This window comes from Bos mutus, chromosome 19 (genome assembly GCF_027580195.1).
Source record: "Bos mutus isolate GX-2022 chromosome 19, NWIPB_WYAK_1.1, whole genome shotgun sequence".
Classification (NCBI taxonomy): Eukaryota; Metazoa; Chordata; class Mammalia; order Artiodactyla; family Bovidae; genus Bos; species Bos mutus.
The window spans coordinates 13,127,810-13,143,359 of NC_091635.1; the positions used below are offsets into that span (position 1 = coordinate 13,127,810).

Here is a 15,550-nt window from a genome sequence, read left to right on the forward strand (position 1 = left end):
TCATACATACACACACACACACACAACAATATCCCAATGGCAAATAGACACAAAAAATGCTAAATAACCTCAATGGTCATAACAGAAATGCAAACTAAGCCACAATGAAATACTACTACACACCCACCAAAACAGCTATAGTTAAAATAAAACAAAACAAAATCTGCCAAGACTGTGGACCCACAGGAATTTGCTGGGGAGAGTATAAACTCATACAACCACTTTCTGGCACTATTATCTCCAAAAGTTGACATACATTTTGAACATTTTGACCCAGACATTCCACTCCTAGGCATATACCCAGCAGCAGCAACATGTGCAAAAAGTCCTATACAAAAATTTCAAAGTAGAATTATTCATAATATCCCAGAAATGTATACAACCCAAAGGCTAATCAACATTAAGATGGATAAATTATAATATAACCATATAATGAACTGTACAACTATACAACAATGAAAATAACAACTGCCACACATTTGTAACCAGGAACGCCACAATGTTGAATGGAGAAAGACAGACACAAAAGAATACAAACTATGTAATTCACTTGTTAAAATAAAAAAGCAGACAAAACTAATCTAACGGTGTTAAGTTAGGGCTATACTTACTTCTGGGGAGAAAACAGTAAGCGGAGGGGGGAAGTGAGGGTTTCTGACGTACTAGCTAGGTTTCTTGCAGAAGGAAATGGCAACCCATTCCAGTGTTCTTGCCTGGAGAATCCCAGGGACAGCGGAGCCTGGTGGGCTGCTGTCTATGGGGTCACACGGAGTCGGACACGACTGAAGCAACTTAGCAGCAGCAGCAGCAGCAGCTAGGTTTCTATCAGTCAATCTTGGTGGTTATACAGATATTAGTTCAGGTATGTTTGGTGTATCTGTATATAAGGTTGGGGGGTTTTCTAGGCATGCTACACTTTTTCAAAAAGTCAAGAAGATAACTAATATCTTTGTCAGCAGGTTTCTTATGCAGCAGAAAAACCTAATAAAAATCAAAGGGGAAAAGGGAGCCAGAGCCTCCTGATTATTCACTAATCAGTTATTTCAAAAGTTATTTTCCTTAAATCTGTAAAACAGACACCAGAGAAAGATCAGTTTGAGATATTTTTATCTGATGGAAAATAACAGAACTGTCAGATCTTCGGGGCAAGAAAAAAATATTACTTTGTTTTTAGAACTCTCTCATTTAAACAACTCAGTCATCTCCCACGGGTCACATTCTAAAACCCTCATTTACCTGGTGACTGGAATCTTGGTGCTCTGCTTTATGAAGTCTTCCAGTTCCTGTTTATCTTTCATCGTCTTCTCTAACTGATCATTTGCTTGCCTTAGCATCACCTGTAGTTTTTTCACCTATGCAATTTTAAATGTCAATTAGAAGGAAGTACCAGAATTTTCATAGAATTTTTTTAAATCCCTAGCTCCAGGAAATTTTAAATATAATCTTTTTTCCTGAGAATCGTATTTTTCAATTTAGGAAAAAATTGAGATGAGTTAACTACATTGTGCTTTACAGTTAACAATACATTTTTCATATCCATTTGAAAATATACGCTTTTCCTCTCCTATGTCTTCTAGGCTAGGGCCCTGGCCTCCTTGACTCTAATCTGTCTTCAGCCTCCAGTCTACAATCCACACTAACACAATAAATATTTCTAAAATGAAAGTCAAATCATATTAAGTCCCTACTTAAAATCCTTAAATGCCTCCCAAAGTCTTCAAGATAAAATTTAAACCCCTTCAGTCATCATTACACTGCTCCCCTCAGTGATCTCATCATGGCCTTCCCTTTGGAGCTTCTTTTCCCACCATTTTCCCCAACTCTCTATCTCCCGACCCTCACACGTCCTATGCCTAGCCACATGAACTAGTCACAGTCCCTGGAACACACAATTTTCCTTCATGACTGTTCACATCTTTCCTCTCTTTCAACACCCTTTCCCTACTAGCTCTAAAACAAACTTAGCTGAACCCTAACCCTAACTCTTGAGAGATCCAACCAGTCCATTCTAAAGGAGATCAGTCCTGGGTGTTCTTTGGAAGGACTGATGCTAAAGCTGAAACTCCAGTACTTTGGTCACCTGATGCGAAGAGTTGACTCACTGGAAAACACTCTGATGCTGGGAGGAATTGGGGGCAGAAGGAGAAGGGGACAACAGAGGATGTGATGGCTGGACGGCATCACTGACTCGATGGACATGAGTTTGAGTGAACTCCAGGAGTTGGTGATGGACAGAGAGGCCTGGCGTGCTGCAATTCATGGGGTCGCAAAGAGTCGGACACGACTGAGCAACTGAACTGAACCCTAACCTTCCCTAGTTAACATCCCATAGTTAAGTTAGATGTCTCTACTCCTCATCTAGTTCTATTTGTACAAGAACAACCCACACTGAAAGGATGGCTTGGGTTGAAACACTAAAAACTCCCCATGGGCAGTACTGTGTTCTCTCTGTATCTAAACACTCAGAACCCAGCAAAGTGCCTACAAGCTGAAGCAAGAGCAAAATGTCTGACATGACTATGGAACCCAAGATGACCCATTCCTGTACCAAACTACCAGAGGCCATCTATTGCTATATTAGCTTCACAAACAGCTTTAGAAATTTACCTTTAAGGCATCTAAACAAACACACACACACACACACACACACACGGAGGAAATTCATGCCAAAGGCATTTGAAAATATTAAGCCATCATTCTAATCAGCTTAAGCTTAAAGACTAGGGTAGCATTTCCATAATAACCAAAGAACAATTTGAAAATATTAGAAAAAAATTATTTTTTTCCTTGTATATACTTTCACAAGTCTACTCTCATGAAATTCTATATTATGTTCTAAATGTTATCAAGGAACCCACTATTAGGCACTGTATTTGGCAAGTTCAGCATTTGCTCAGTTGTGTCTGACTCTTTGTGACCCCATGGACTGCTGCACACCAGGCTTCCCTGTCTATCATCAACTCCCAGAGCCTACTCAAACTAATGTCCATCAAGTCAGTGATGCCATCCAGCCATCTCATCCTCTGTTGTCCCCTTCTCCTCCTGCCCCAAATCCCTCCCAGCATCAGAGTCTTTTCCAAAGAGTCAACTCTTCACATAAGGTGGCCAAAGTACTGGAGTTTCAGCTTCAGCATCAGTTCTTCCAATGAATATTCAGGACTGATTTCCTTTAGGATGGACTGGTTGGATCTCCTCGCAGTCCAAGGGGCTCTTAAGAGTCTTCTCCAACACCACAGTTCAAAAGCATCAATTCTTCTGCACTCAGCTTTCTTTATAGTCCAACTCTCACATCCATACATGACTACGGAAAAACCAGAGCTTTGACTAGATAGTAAAGTAATATTGGTAAAGTAATGTCTCTGCTTTTTAATACGCTGTCTAGGTTGGTCATAACTTTTCTTCCAAGGAGCAAGCATCTTTTAATTTCATGGCTGCAGTCACCATCTGCAGTGATTTTGGAGCCCCCAAAAATTAAGTTTGTCACTGTTTCCATTGTTTCCCCCTCTATTTGTCATGAATTGATGGGACCGGAAGCCATGATCTTAATTTTCTGAATGCTGAGTTTTAAGCCAACTTTTTCACTCCCCTCTTTCACTTTCATCAAGAAGCCCTTTACTTCTTTGCTTTCTGCCATGAGGGTGGTGTCATCTGCATATCTGAGGTTATTGATATTTCTCCCAGCAACCGTGATTCCAGCTTGTGTTTCACCCAGCCCAGCATTTTGCATGACGTACTCTGCATACAAGTTAAACAAGCAGGGTGACAATATACAGTCTTGACTTACTCCTTTCCCAATTTGGAACCAGTTTGTAGTTCTATGGCCAGTTCTAACTGTTGCTTCTTGACCTGCATACAGATTTCTCAGGAGGCAGGTCAGGTGATCTGGTATTCCCACCTCTTGAAGAATTTTCCACAGTTTATTGTGATCCACACAGTCAAAGGCTTTAGCATAGTCAATAAAGCAGAAGTAGGTGTTTTTCTGGAACTCTCTTGCTTTTTCCATGATCCAGCGGATGTTGGCAATTTGATCTCTGGTTCCTCTGCCTTTTCTAAATCCAGCTTCAACATCTGGAATTTCATGGTTCACGTACTGTTGAAGCCTGGCTTGGAGAATTTTGAGCATTACTTTGCTGGCGTGTAAGATGAGTGCAATTGTGCGTTAGTTTGAACATTCTTTGGCATTGTCCTTCTTTGGACTGGAATGAAAACTGACCTTTTCCAGTCCTGTGACCACTGCTGAGTTTTCCAGATTTGCTGGCATATTGAGTGCAGCACTTTCACAGCATCATCTTTTAGGATTTGAAATAGATCAACTGGAATTCCATCACCTCCACTAGCTTTGTTCATAGTGATGCTTCCTAAGGCCCACTTGACTTCACATTCCAGGATGTCTGGCTCTAGGTCAGTGATCACGCCATCGTGGTTATCTAGGTCATGAAGATATTTTTTGTATAGTTCTTCTGTGTATTCTTGCCACCTCTTCTGCTTCTCTTAGGTCCATACCATTTCTGTCCTTTATTGTGCCCATCTTTGCAGCAGCAGCAGTTGCATGAAATGTTCCCTTGGTATCTCTAATTTTCTTGAAGAGATCTCTAGTCTTTCCCATTCTATTGTTTGCCTCTATTTCTTTGCATTGATAGCTGAAGAAGGCTTTCTTATTTCTCCTTGCTATTCTTTGGAACTCTGCATTCAAATGGGTATATCTTTCCCTTTCTCCTTTGCCTTTCGTTTCTCTTCTTTTCTCAGCTATTTGTAAGGCCTCCTCAGACAACCATTTTGCCTTTTTGCATTTCTTTTTCTTGGGGATGGTCTTGATCACTGCCTCCTGTACAATGTCACGTACCTCCATCTATAGTTCTCCAGGCAGTCTGTCTATCAGATCTAATCCTTTGAATCTATTTGTCCACTGTATAATCGTAAGGGATTTGATTTAGGTCATACCTGAATGGTCTAGTGGTTTTCCCTACTTTCTCCAATTAAGTCTGAATTTGGCAATAAGGAGTTCATTATCTGAGCCACAGCCAGCTCCCAGTCTTGTTTTTGTATTGTATTTGGAAAGGTCTTGTCAATCTCAGCATATCTGATCTACCAAATCTTAATTTCTGTGACCCCATAAACTACCCTTATTTCAACAAATTTATGACAAGACATGGGCAATAAGCAACAAAGAGTCCAAACAATGGTTAATGTAATATTCAATTAAGCTTTTATCCAATAAGCAATAGTAAACCCCTTATCTCCCTAACCCTCCATAATCATAAAGCACTTTCCATGTGTATGCATTCATGACAATAACCTGTCTAGGCCTTGAGCAGAAAGAACAGGTTGGAGAGGAGATATGCCAGCTGAGCTGACCAGTGTGGTACTGGGCAAGCTAGCCATGCAAAGACACACAAAAGCAAAAATTCTGTCATGTCCTGCCACTGGATATGTAACTGACATCACAAGCACCAGATTATTTCAGACTTCACAAGATGGATAAACTTCATAAAGCAAATTGGGAGGGGTGAAAAGCAATTAATTCAGCAGCTCCAATGAAAACAACAGCTTACCAGTTTTGCACACCCCAAAAGAAACTCACCTGGTCTCTTGTTTCAGCCTCCTGAATCTGAATTCCTTGTAATTGTTTTTCATAATTGGAACACATATCACAGCGTCTACCAAGTTTATTTCCAGCATTGTGTATCTGAAGGACACCAAAATTATCTCTTATTAGAGTGAACAAAATAAGTCCACAAAACATACATGAGGAATACTTGTAGTCTTACCTATGCTACTCCAAGTAGAAAACGGAGTAAACAATTTATTCAGGGACTTATGGCAAGAAGTTATAATATAGAGTTGAATTCTAAAAAATCCTAAGTCCCATACAAGTATGATAGGAAAACAAGGGACACAACTTTATCACCAAGAGGCTCGGGACCCCAAACTACCACATTTGAGGAAAACACAAGGAAAGTAAAAGGTACTATACCGTGGCACACACAATTTAAATCAATACTAGCCAACAAGAGGAGACAGGAGCTCGGAGTGCCAATTAACCATTTCACCAGCTCCAAGCACAAAGCAGGTATGAAACAATTAAGTAGCACCTTTTCACACGTTCTGCATAAGCCCAAGGAGAATAGTTTCTTTCAGCCTTAACAAGCTGTTCCACCTGCTAACCAAGTTTCTTTAAAGAAAAGTGGACCTGAGTAAAAGAAACCACTGGAAGTCATAAAATGTGAATCCCAATCCAGGTTTTGCCTCTAAGTCAAAGGGGAAATTTGAGCAACTCACCTGACCTTTCTGAGCCAGTTTCCTTATCTCTAAAGTTGGAGAAAATCATACCCTGATTGTCTCATTATTATCAAGAAGGTCAAAGAGAAGAGCTATGTGAAAGGGCTTGTAATCTGTAAAGCACTATGCAACTATATATTTAAGCTTTTATCTCCTAATCTTACTTCTTAGTTTGCAAATACTATAAGCAGGAAAATTAACCTCATTAAAGGCTGCCTTCACTTCTCTCCCATATTTTCCAACTCCACCTTAAACTCACTCTCAGCATCAACTACTGAAAAGCATCTAAACTTCAGACTTCAAAGAAAGATGAAAGTATGACTCCTAGAATACACTGAGATTACACAAAACTGCAAAGCAAAACAAATTCAGGCTACACAAACTTAGCTATGCTATTCAGGCAGATCACTCCAACTGAAGATGTGTGACGTCAGGTGGTGATTACACTCAACACAATCAGCTAGTAAGTTCCCTTCTGTCATAACCACCTGGAACAGCCAAAGCAGAAAATGTAAGGGTCAGACAACATGGATTAACACCCATTTTCTGGCAACAAGTGTGAGCACTGGCTCCAGGGGCTATCTCTTGAATGAACAATAAATTCAGAGCTACCCAGATCCCTCAGAGCAAGTAAGAGGCAAAGCCAGGAGGAGAGCTCACCTCTTTCTGCAAGAGATTCCATTCTGTCTCACTGACTAGGCGGTAGCCACTGGGGGACACATAAGCACTTTCCATGCCCTGTGTGACACTCGACAGGAGGGATGCCGTCTCCTCTTGCTCCGGTGTCATAGCCTTGATTGCTCTCTCCTGATCTTTGGTTAACATAAACCCACTTGGCATTTGCAGTGACCCAAGGGAGGCGGTATCAAAGTTCTCAGTCACCGAATCTGCTCCTACCAACGGTCCGAAATCTGATTCGTCCAGGTTCCCAGCAGATTTTGCTTTGTAGTTATAGCCTAAAGCTTTGGATTGCAGCGAGCCTGAAGTTCCCAGGCTATCTGTAGACTGTGCTCTCCTGAGTCCATCTTTAAACACATCATTGTCTGGTTTACTGAAAGGATCCCCGGATGGCAACAGTAAGTCTGCATCCAGAGAATGGACTGAACCATGGGTGCTATCTAAATGTTCCTGAAATGGGAAAATATATTGCCAAGTTAGACAATTCCTGTTATTTTCAAAGAGAAAAACGATCACATTTTATAAAGTATTTTGCCACATGTTACACATGACAGTCTTTAGTATGCTGCCTCTGTATATTCATGGAACAAACATTTACTGACTGTATTCTATATGCTGGGCCCTAAACCAAGCACTCAGGATACAACTGTGAGCAATCTCTGACCCCAAGATGCTTACAGTTTCATGAAAAAAATAAACAAGTGAACCAAGTAAACAGGCTATTAGAATATCATAGTTGATAAAATGATGACAGGTTTCAGCTATGTACTGAATGCTCTGGAAGCTCAAAGAGAGGAATTCAGCCCAGACACAGGAAATAAAGGTCTCCTGAAATTCAGTGTTGGGTATATTGAACATGGGGCCCTGCTATATATCCAAGTGGAGATGTCCACCCAGCAGAGGGACAAAGAAATCTTTAAATAGAGATTTGGGAGTTACCACCATATAGTAATAATTATGACAGCAAATCAGAACACCTTGGATGAGTCTGCAGGATGAGAAGAAAACCAAAGGCAAGGCCCTGAGAAACATCATTTTTGTCCATTTGGGGGATGGACAGAGGAAGAAGTAGCCAGAATAGAAAGGAAATGAGGAGAATGTTGTATGCTGGAAACCAAGTTTCAAGCAAGATGTAATCAGCACAGTAAATAAGGCGTCCATCAAGTGAAAGAAGCCAGGCACAAACGGTCACACACTGTATGATTCCATCCTTGTAAAATATCCAGAACAGGCAAATCCAGAGACCAAAAGCAAATTAGTGGCTGCCAGAAAATAAAGTAGGGAGTGACTCCTTAATGATATATGAGGGTCTCTTCTGGGGGCAATGAAAATGTTCTGAAACGAGACAGGTGATGGCTGCACTACACTGTGAATATCCTAAAGGTCACAGAATTGCACATTTTAAATGGTTTATTTTTATGTGAATTATATTTCCATTTTTTTAATGTGGTGCAGCACACTCCCAAAGTCAAAAAGGACAGCAGTACCATTCTAGCACAGTTAGTAGGAAAATTAGAAAACAAGGAATATTTAGCAAGTTTTTCTAAAAATTAAATTTATTCAATTTAAATAACTGGCTTTTAAGTTATATCCTTTCTACTTTTTGCTGTTAATGCCTTTACTTTTATGAACTATAAAAGACTAAAATGTAGATTTCTTTTAATGTTTTAAAAATATCCTTACTTGGCATAATACAAAGTTGACAACTTTTATGCTAATTCCTCCAGTTCTTTCTAAATTTTTTTTTAAGGTTTTTTAATCTGTGAAATTCAGATGGCCAAGGAACACAAATCTAGCATATACTGAGCAAGCTATGGCAAAGGTCCCAGATAAGCAGCCTCATAGAAACTGGGATGAGAATGCCTTCTGCCAGTTTGTAAAAGACCTGACACCTAACACTATCATACACAACGCTTCTGTCACACTGAAGAGGGAAAGGGATGGGGCAAAAAGCTGTGAGGGCCTTTTAAGAAGCACAGACCAGGGTGCTCAGAGCAGTACTTACTTATAAGGAATATGGACTTTAGGGGAGTGTAAACTGTTACAGTGTTTCTGAAAGATGATTCAACAATATGTTTGTTTATGCTCTTAAACTCAGCAGTTCTTTTCCCAAGAACTTACATTAAGGAAGTAATCAGATAAACCCATGATTTTTATACAACAAAGAATTATATATAATAGCATTATGGCATTACTCATAATAATGAAATATTTTTTACTAGCGAAAAATGAAACAACTTGTGTTTATTTTCTATATTTTATGATGTTTTTGACCTTTTGAAGGCCTTGCTGGCTGAGGAGTGACTGCCTCTTCCAATTTAGCTAACTCCCAGAAATAATAAACAACTTGCTTATCACTATGTCTTTCACATCCAAATCAACCAATCCCAGGTCAACACCCCCAACCAACTCCTTTATCTAACTCTTATCCACCAAGCCAGTATTTCCCCTGCCCTAAATCAACCCAAGGCCAGGTACCAGAAAACTGAAGACAGATTCTCTGCCCCAAAGCCCACTGGAGTTATAACAACTAGCTAGTCCTATGTGATCTACCCTGCCCTGCTTTTCCCTCGAAAATCCCAGCAATAGCTGTTGTCCACACTTTCCCTCTGCTACTGCTCTTGCTTCATGACCAGCTCTGATGGGGCTTCCACCATGTGGCTCTGCATGGTGTGCCATGACGCTCATGTCTAGGCAGCTGTAAGGTTAAAATTTTTGTTCAGTGGCATTTATCTCTCTATGTCGTCACTCAGTTACCTTTATAAATTAAAACCTGGGCACAAACCAATCTGTAGGAGATTAAGGAATTACAGTATACTTACATGCTGAAATACTGTTAGTAATTAAATAACATTTTCAAGGAGAACATTTACTGATGTACCAAAACCTTTATAAATAGATTTAAGAGGGAAATGTAGGTAAAACATTATGTAGTTATAATCTCTATTATGTTTAAAAAGGACAAATAGAAACACATATATGTTACCTTTGGAAATGGAAAAAGAGAGAAAGGAGAGGTACATACCAAAATGTTAGCAGTGGTATCTCTGAGTAGTAGAATTATCAGTTATTTTTATTTGGTGTGACTTTCTCTACTTTCCAAATTGTCCATAATGAATATATATTACTTTTGTAGTGATAAAAGCACATTCTAAGCATTAGATCAAAGAAGATATGGGTCCTAAGCATTCTAAGTGTCTTTAGCAATACATTATTATCTAATTAAGTCTCCAGAGCAGTCAACTTTAAATCAACAGGCTAAGGTAAACCGTCACTGACTCTCAATACAAAACAAGTATACATTCAACATTCAAACTGCAAAACATAAGATCTGAAAGCCTATAAGAGATTTCAGTGTCAGAAAATAATGTTATAAACAACATTTAGTATAAATCTGTTAAGACGGAATTAAAAAATTTTAAGTGCTTCACTCACTGTAAATCAAAACAAATTTCCCTTTCCTGTTTTCCTGCTAAAATATTTTTTAAAAGTATGAAACTTTCCCAAACATTCCTGGACACAGGACTGCATGATGCAGAAACCACATAATATTTGGCAGCACCCAAAAACTGAGACATTCTCTTGGAAGTCTAACTATTTAAAAAAGCGCAAAGCAAAATCAGGCCAAGGTTCCCAGTGTATGAGCCAACACAGAGAATGTACAAAAACAATTACATCATACTTTACAGTGTTCACCAGGATTTTTTTAAAGCATTTTTTCAATGTCAAATAATCCATAAACATGGAAATACAAGCCACCAGGAAGTAGACTATACATGGTTCAGCATAAATCTGCAAACTAAACACAAACATGATACCTTTGAAAGTGAGACAAGATCCGTATCCCATTTAACTGAAACTGGTTCACCAGGCAGGGAAAGGAGGTGGGGGAATGAGTATGAAACTCTAGACAGTACAGACAATGCACATGAGCATGGACAGCGAGCAGAAAGGTCTGCTGTGATGAAGCGGAGAGCATGGTAAGTAAGGCTCTTATATGACAAGCTGGGGACCTTAGTTTTTTACCCTAAAGTCAATTAACAGAAGCATTTCCTTTCCCGAAAGGAGGTATTAAAAAAAAAAAAAAGGAGGTATTTAGCTGGAGTCCTGAAGGATGAATAGGATTCCCGAACTCAGAAAGGCAGAGGGAGGTACACATTCCAGGTGAAGGAACCAACATGTAAGGTGGAGAGTACAGCACAAGATAACCAATGCGGTTAAAACAGAGTGCATATTATGAAGAGTCTTGACTACCTGAGTAAGGACCTTGTACTTACTTGTGTAAGTAATGTGACTGAGTGGTGGTTCTGAGTAGAGGAGTAGCCTGACTATAGCTGCACTTAAGCAAAATCAATCTGATAGTAATACTGAGGGTACAATGGAGTGGGACAGGCTAAAAACAGGAAATGTAATGAGCAGGCACTTGCCACATGTGGGTAGAGGCGATGAGGCCATAGGAACACTGCCTTACACTTTCCACCTCCAGGTCTCTCTACTGGACCCATTCCCAACACTGGAAATGTCCTACCCTACCCATGACAGTCTTCCAAACCCAGCCACTGTTCTCAGGGCTTAATACCTAATACTTGTTAACACTCAAATACATGCCACAAAGAATTAAGTGTTTCAATACTTTAGATAATTTCTTTTCCTTTAAACAAAAGCTCAAAGTATCAAAAATATTTATTCATATCAGAAAAGATTTTGCAGGTATTATTTAATTTTTCTCCTAGTATTTTAATTTTGGAACCACTAGAAAAAAGAACATCTGTTTCACAGACCATGAGAGAACCTGCACATTTCAAACAGAACTACCTATAATACTAACACACACACACACACAATACTATAAAAACAATTGAATATAAAAGTCATTTTATCTCATTTTCACCTAGTAGTATACGCACTTCCCAAATGAACAATGTAACTGACTGATGTATGAGAAGCTAAAAATGGAAATACTGTGTATATAATGATTTTAATTATAGGGTCACTGTACCTCCTCATTTGATAACTGAGCTGAAGATTCTTCATGAGTTAAAGCACACACTACTGGTATTTTTACTTCCTCCTCAACATCTGTTTTTTTGTGATCTTTTCTCTTACTAAGTCTTTGCTGTTCATCTTCCTCCTGAAAGTTAGAAAGAAAAAATATATATTACTCAGGTAATGTATACTGAATGGTTCTTTAACCACTCAAAACAAATACAGAAGTACACTATGTGAAAAGCCAAACAAAAGAAAGCAAATCACCTCCTCTTCTTCAAGTGATCCAAGATAGAAAATTAACACAGAATGTTCCCTCAGGTTATTATGGAACCAAACAGGAAAAAGCTTTGGCATTACACATCCATTTGGAACATGTACAAATTAATATGAAATACAAACGAATTATTAAAGTTGGTAACAATAGTTCACTAAACAAAGATGAAAAATACCCTCAGTGCCCCCCACCCAAACACTCCAGTGGTGAGGGACAAACACACAATTAGACTACTATTCAAGTATGTACAAGGTTCTACAGAAAAACAAAATAAAGATTTCATCTAAGGCAGCCAGAAAGGGGGCCCAAAGAGAGTAACACTTCAGCTGGATCTTGAAGAATTGCTAAGATAAATCTGCCAATTTTGAGACAAGCAAGGGTTCCAGGGAAAAAAGTACATAAAAGAGGCAGAGGCATGGAAGAGCAGGCATATGAGTAGCAAGGTATATGGAGAAAGGGATGATGATTATGTGCTTAGACTCTAGAACCAGAGACTCGTCAACCCTCAGATATGCCATTAGTCCCTGTCTCATGTGGAAAGTTTTCTTGTGTGTATCTGTTTTGAAAACCACATGAGATAAAAGTTTACATATAAAGCCTTGGCACAATGCTGGCACACAGGCCTTAAATGACCAACCAGTTCTGGAGTTTAGACTGTTCTAAAGGGAAGCAGAAAGAGCATGATTAGATCTGTACTTTAGAATCTAAATCCTCAAGTTGACTGTGTCTACATACAAGGTGAATGAGTCAGACAAGAGATAGGAAAGAAATTTAAAAAGAAACTTCTTAAAAACAAAATCTAACCTAAACTATACAAGGTAACTTAAAATATTTGTTACAATACCTAGAAAACTCCTAAATAGCTATCCTAAGAAAGTATTTTCCTAAGGAAGCTATCCTAAGGAAGCATTTGTATACACAATATATATACAACATAGTATATAAGCTGTAAACTATTTGAAATGACCAAAAGAAAGAAACCATCTAGATGCCCACTACAAAGAGAAGGATTAAATCAATTACAGTACATCCATGCTACCAGTTAACAAGAATAAGACAGACCTCTGAAAAATATATCCAAGATGACACGATAAAAATAAGCTACAGAATAAATACTTATACCATGATTCTTGCTGTACAGGGAAAACACAAACAAACCTAAACATATACTTATAAACACAAAGAAATGGTCTTGAATACTACCTTCCAAATGGATTATTCCTGATTTAAAAAGTGGCTATTTCTGGGAAGGGAGGTGTGTGAGATATCAAGGGAGAGTTTAATATTATCACTTCATTTTTTCACTTTGTATTTAAAACAAAGTATTTTAACATGAGAATGTATTTATGTATTACTCATGTAATTTAAATAATTTTTTAAGATGAGGAAACAGGATGCTGGGTATGTAGAACTCTAGACACCTGTCTTTTCACACCACTCAGCCTCTCCATCCTCACCCATTACCTTCTAATAAGACTTTTAGAGCAATGTCATGAAAGACATGGCCTGCTGCTGCTGCTAAGTCGCGTCAGTTGTGTTCAACTCTGTGCGACCCCACAGACGGCAGCCCATCAGGCTCCCCTGTCCCTGGGATTCCCCAGGCAAGAACACTGAAGGGGGTTGCCATTTCCTTCTCCAATGCATGAAAGTGAAAAGTGAAAGTGAAGTCGCTCAGTCGTGTCCGACCCTCAGCGACCCCATGGACTGTAGCCTACCAGGCGCCTCTGTCCATGGGATTTTCCAGGCAAGAGTACTGGAGTGGAGGACATGGCCTGGATTAACACAATTAGATCTGTACTTTAGAACCTAAATCCTCAACTTGAGGATTTAAACTTCTCAGACTTTCTGTCTGAGAAGCAGACAGAACTGTAGAGAAAGATTTTCTTAGAAATATGCACTACTGCACGTGCAGACTGAAGAGGGTCATTTCTAAATCATTCCTTCCCATCCACCCAGACGAGGCCATTTCTAAAGCTGAAAAACAAAATCTCTCAAATACAGATATAATGTTTTCTGAAATGGAATACATCAACATTGTTTCAGGCTTAAGTCAATATGTAATATACATAAAGTAATATACGATCACATGTTGGGGTGGGCTGGTTTATTGACAAAGCAAACAAGTCCTACAAAACCACTATTCACCTGATCTTTCTTCTTCAGTTCTTCAACTTGTCGGAGCTGTTCAGAAGTTAGCACAATTTCCATTCGCTGCATGTCCCTCATCAGCAAACGTTGAGACTCCAGGAACTGGTCATTGGCCTTCTGCCATGTGTGTTTCAACTGGTTGTGTTGTTGTCGCTCTTGCTCCAAGAGATGGCAAACTGTTTAGGAATCCCCCAATTAAAAACACTGAATTTCAATGGTAGGCAATTTCTTTAACATAGGCCTAACCAAGCCAGGTCTGGCCAAATGTCTTCCAGCCTGGGATTCTGTCTCTTGACAAGAACCCAGAGCAAACTGCCATAAATCAAGGCAGCTGTCCCCACACCACTCCTCTAAGTAGAGTCTCTCAGAGTGTGTTCCTAGGAAGAGGAACATGTGAAAAAAGATTTCTGTGCTCAGTAAGTTTCAGAAACTTTGGGTTAAAAACTTTTTTTTTTTAATGAAAATTTCTTTATTGCAGGACTTTGAACTCAAGGTCTTAAGTATATCTATGTTCCCTTATAAGGTGATACATAATACAATACCTCCCAAATTTATTTTACCAAAAAGTCCTTTCCACAATGCCACTCACATAACAAATGTTCTAGGAAATACATTTTGGGAAATATTGCTCTTACAGCCAAATGCACAGTCACCACTCCTAATACATTCTGAATAAACTTGTTATCCAGGAATCCTTCTTGAGCCCATTTAGTTTGACCTCTAAGGCTGAGTCAAAGAATCTTTGTAAATGCTTCTGTTATCAACATTCATCAGCTCAGCCACCTTCAGAAAAAGGAGTAGACGGTATCGCCTATCAGCCTATCCACCCAGTCATCCAAGCCAGAAACCTGAAAGACCACTCATGCTTCTGACTTCTCCTCACATTCAACTGTAACATTCAACTGTGACAGAGGCCTATAATAAGGCTACCTCCTGTTCAATATGACAGACATCTTCTGCCTTCTGCCTTGGATTTAGGACACAGACAACAACAGGGGTCCCTCCATTACTCTTCCTGCCACTTGTCTGGACCTCTCTATCTTACCCTCTACACTGCTGTAAAACTTAACTCTCTAGAAGGTAAAATTTACAACCCTTCAGAAAAGCCAGATAGAGAAGACACAAAATTGCTGCTTAATTTTTACCTATCTTCTTTTAATGTAAATACTGTTTTTTTGGTAT

At 39.1% G+C, this 15,550-nt stretch overlaps 1 protein-coding gene across 1 annotated transcript in view; it reads right to left on the minus strand.

The window, feature by feature from the left end:
* The window catches only part of RABEP1 (rabaptin, RAB GTPase binding effector protein 1), a 96,728-nt gene that overhangs the window by 19,944 nt on the left and 61,234 nt on the right, over positions 1-15,550 (minus strand). Inside the window, 6 exon segments of the mRNA XM_070389291.1 lie at positions 1,237-1,256; positions 1,259-1,352; positions 5,582-5,686; positions 6,940-7,407; positions 11,957-12,088; positions 14,366-14,544. Of these exon segments, the coding sequence (XP_070245392.1) occupies positions 1,237-1,256; positions 1,259-1,352; positions 5,582-5,686; positions 6,940-7,407; positions 11,957-12,088; positions 14,366-14,544 (998 nt within the window).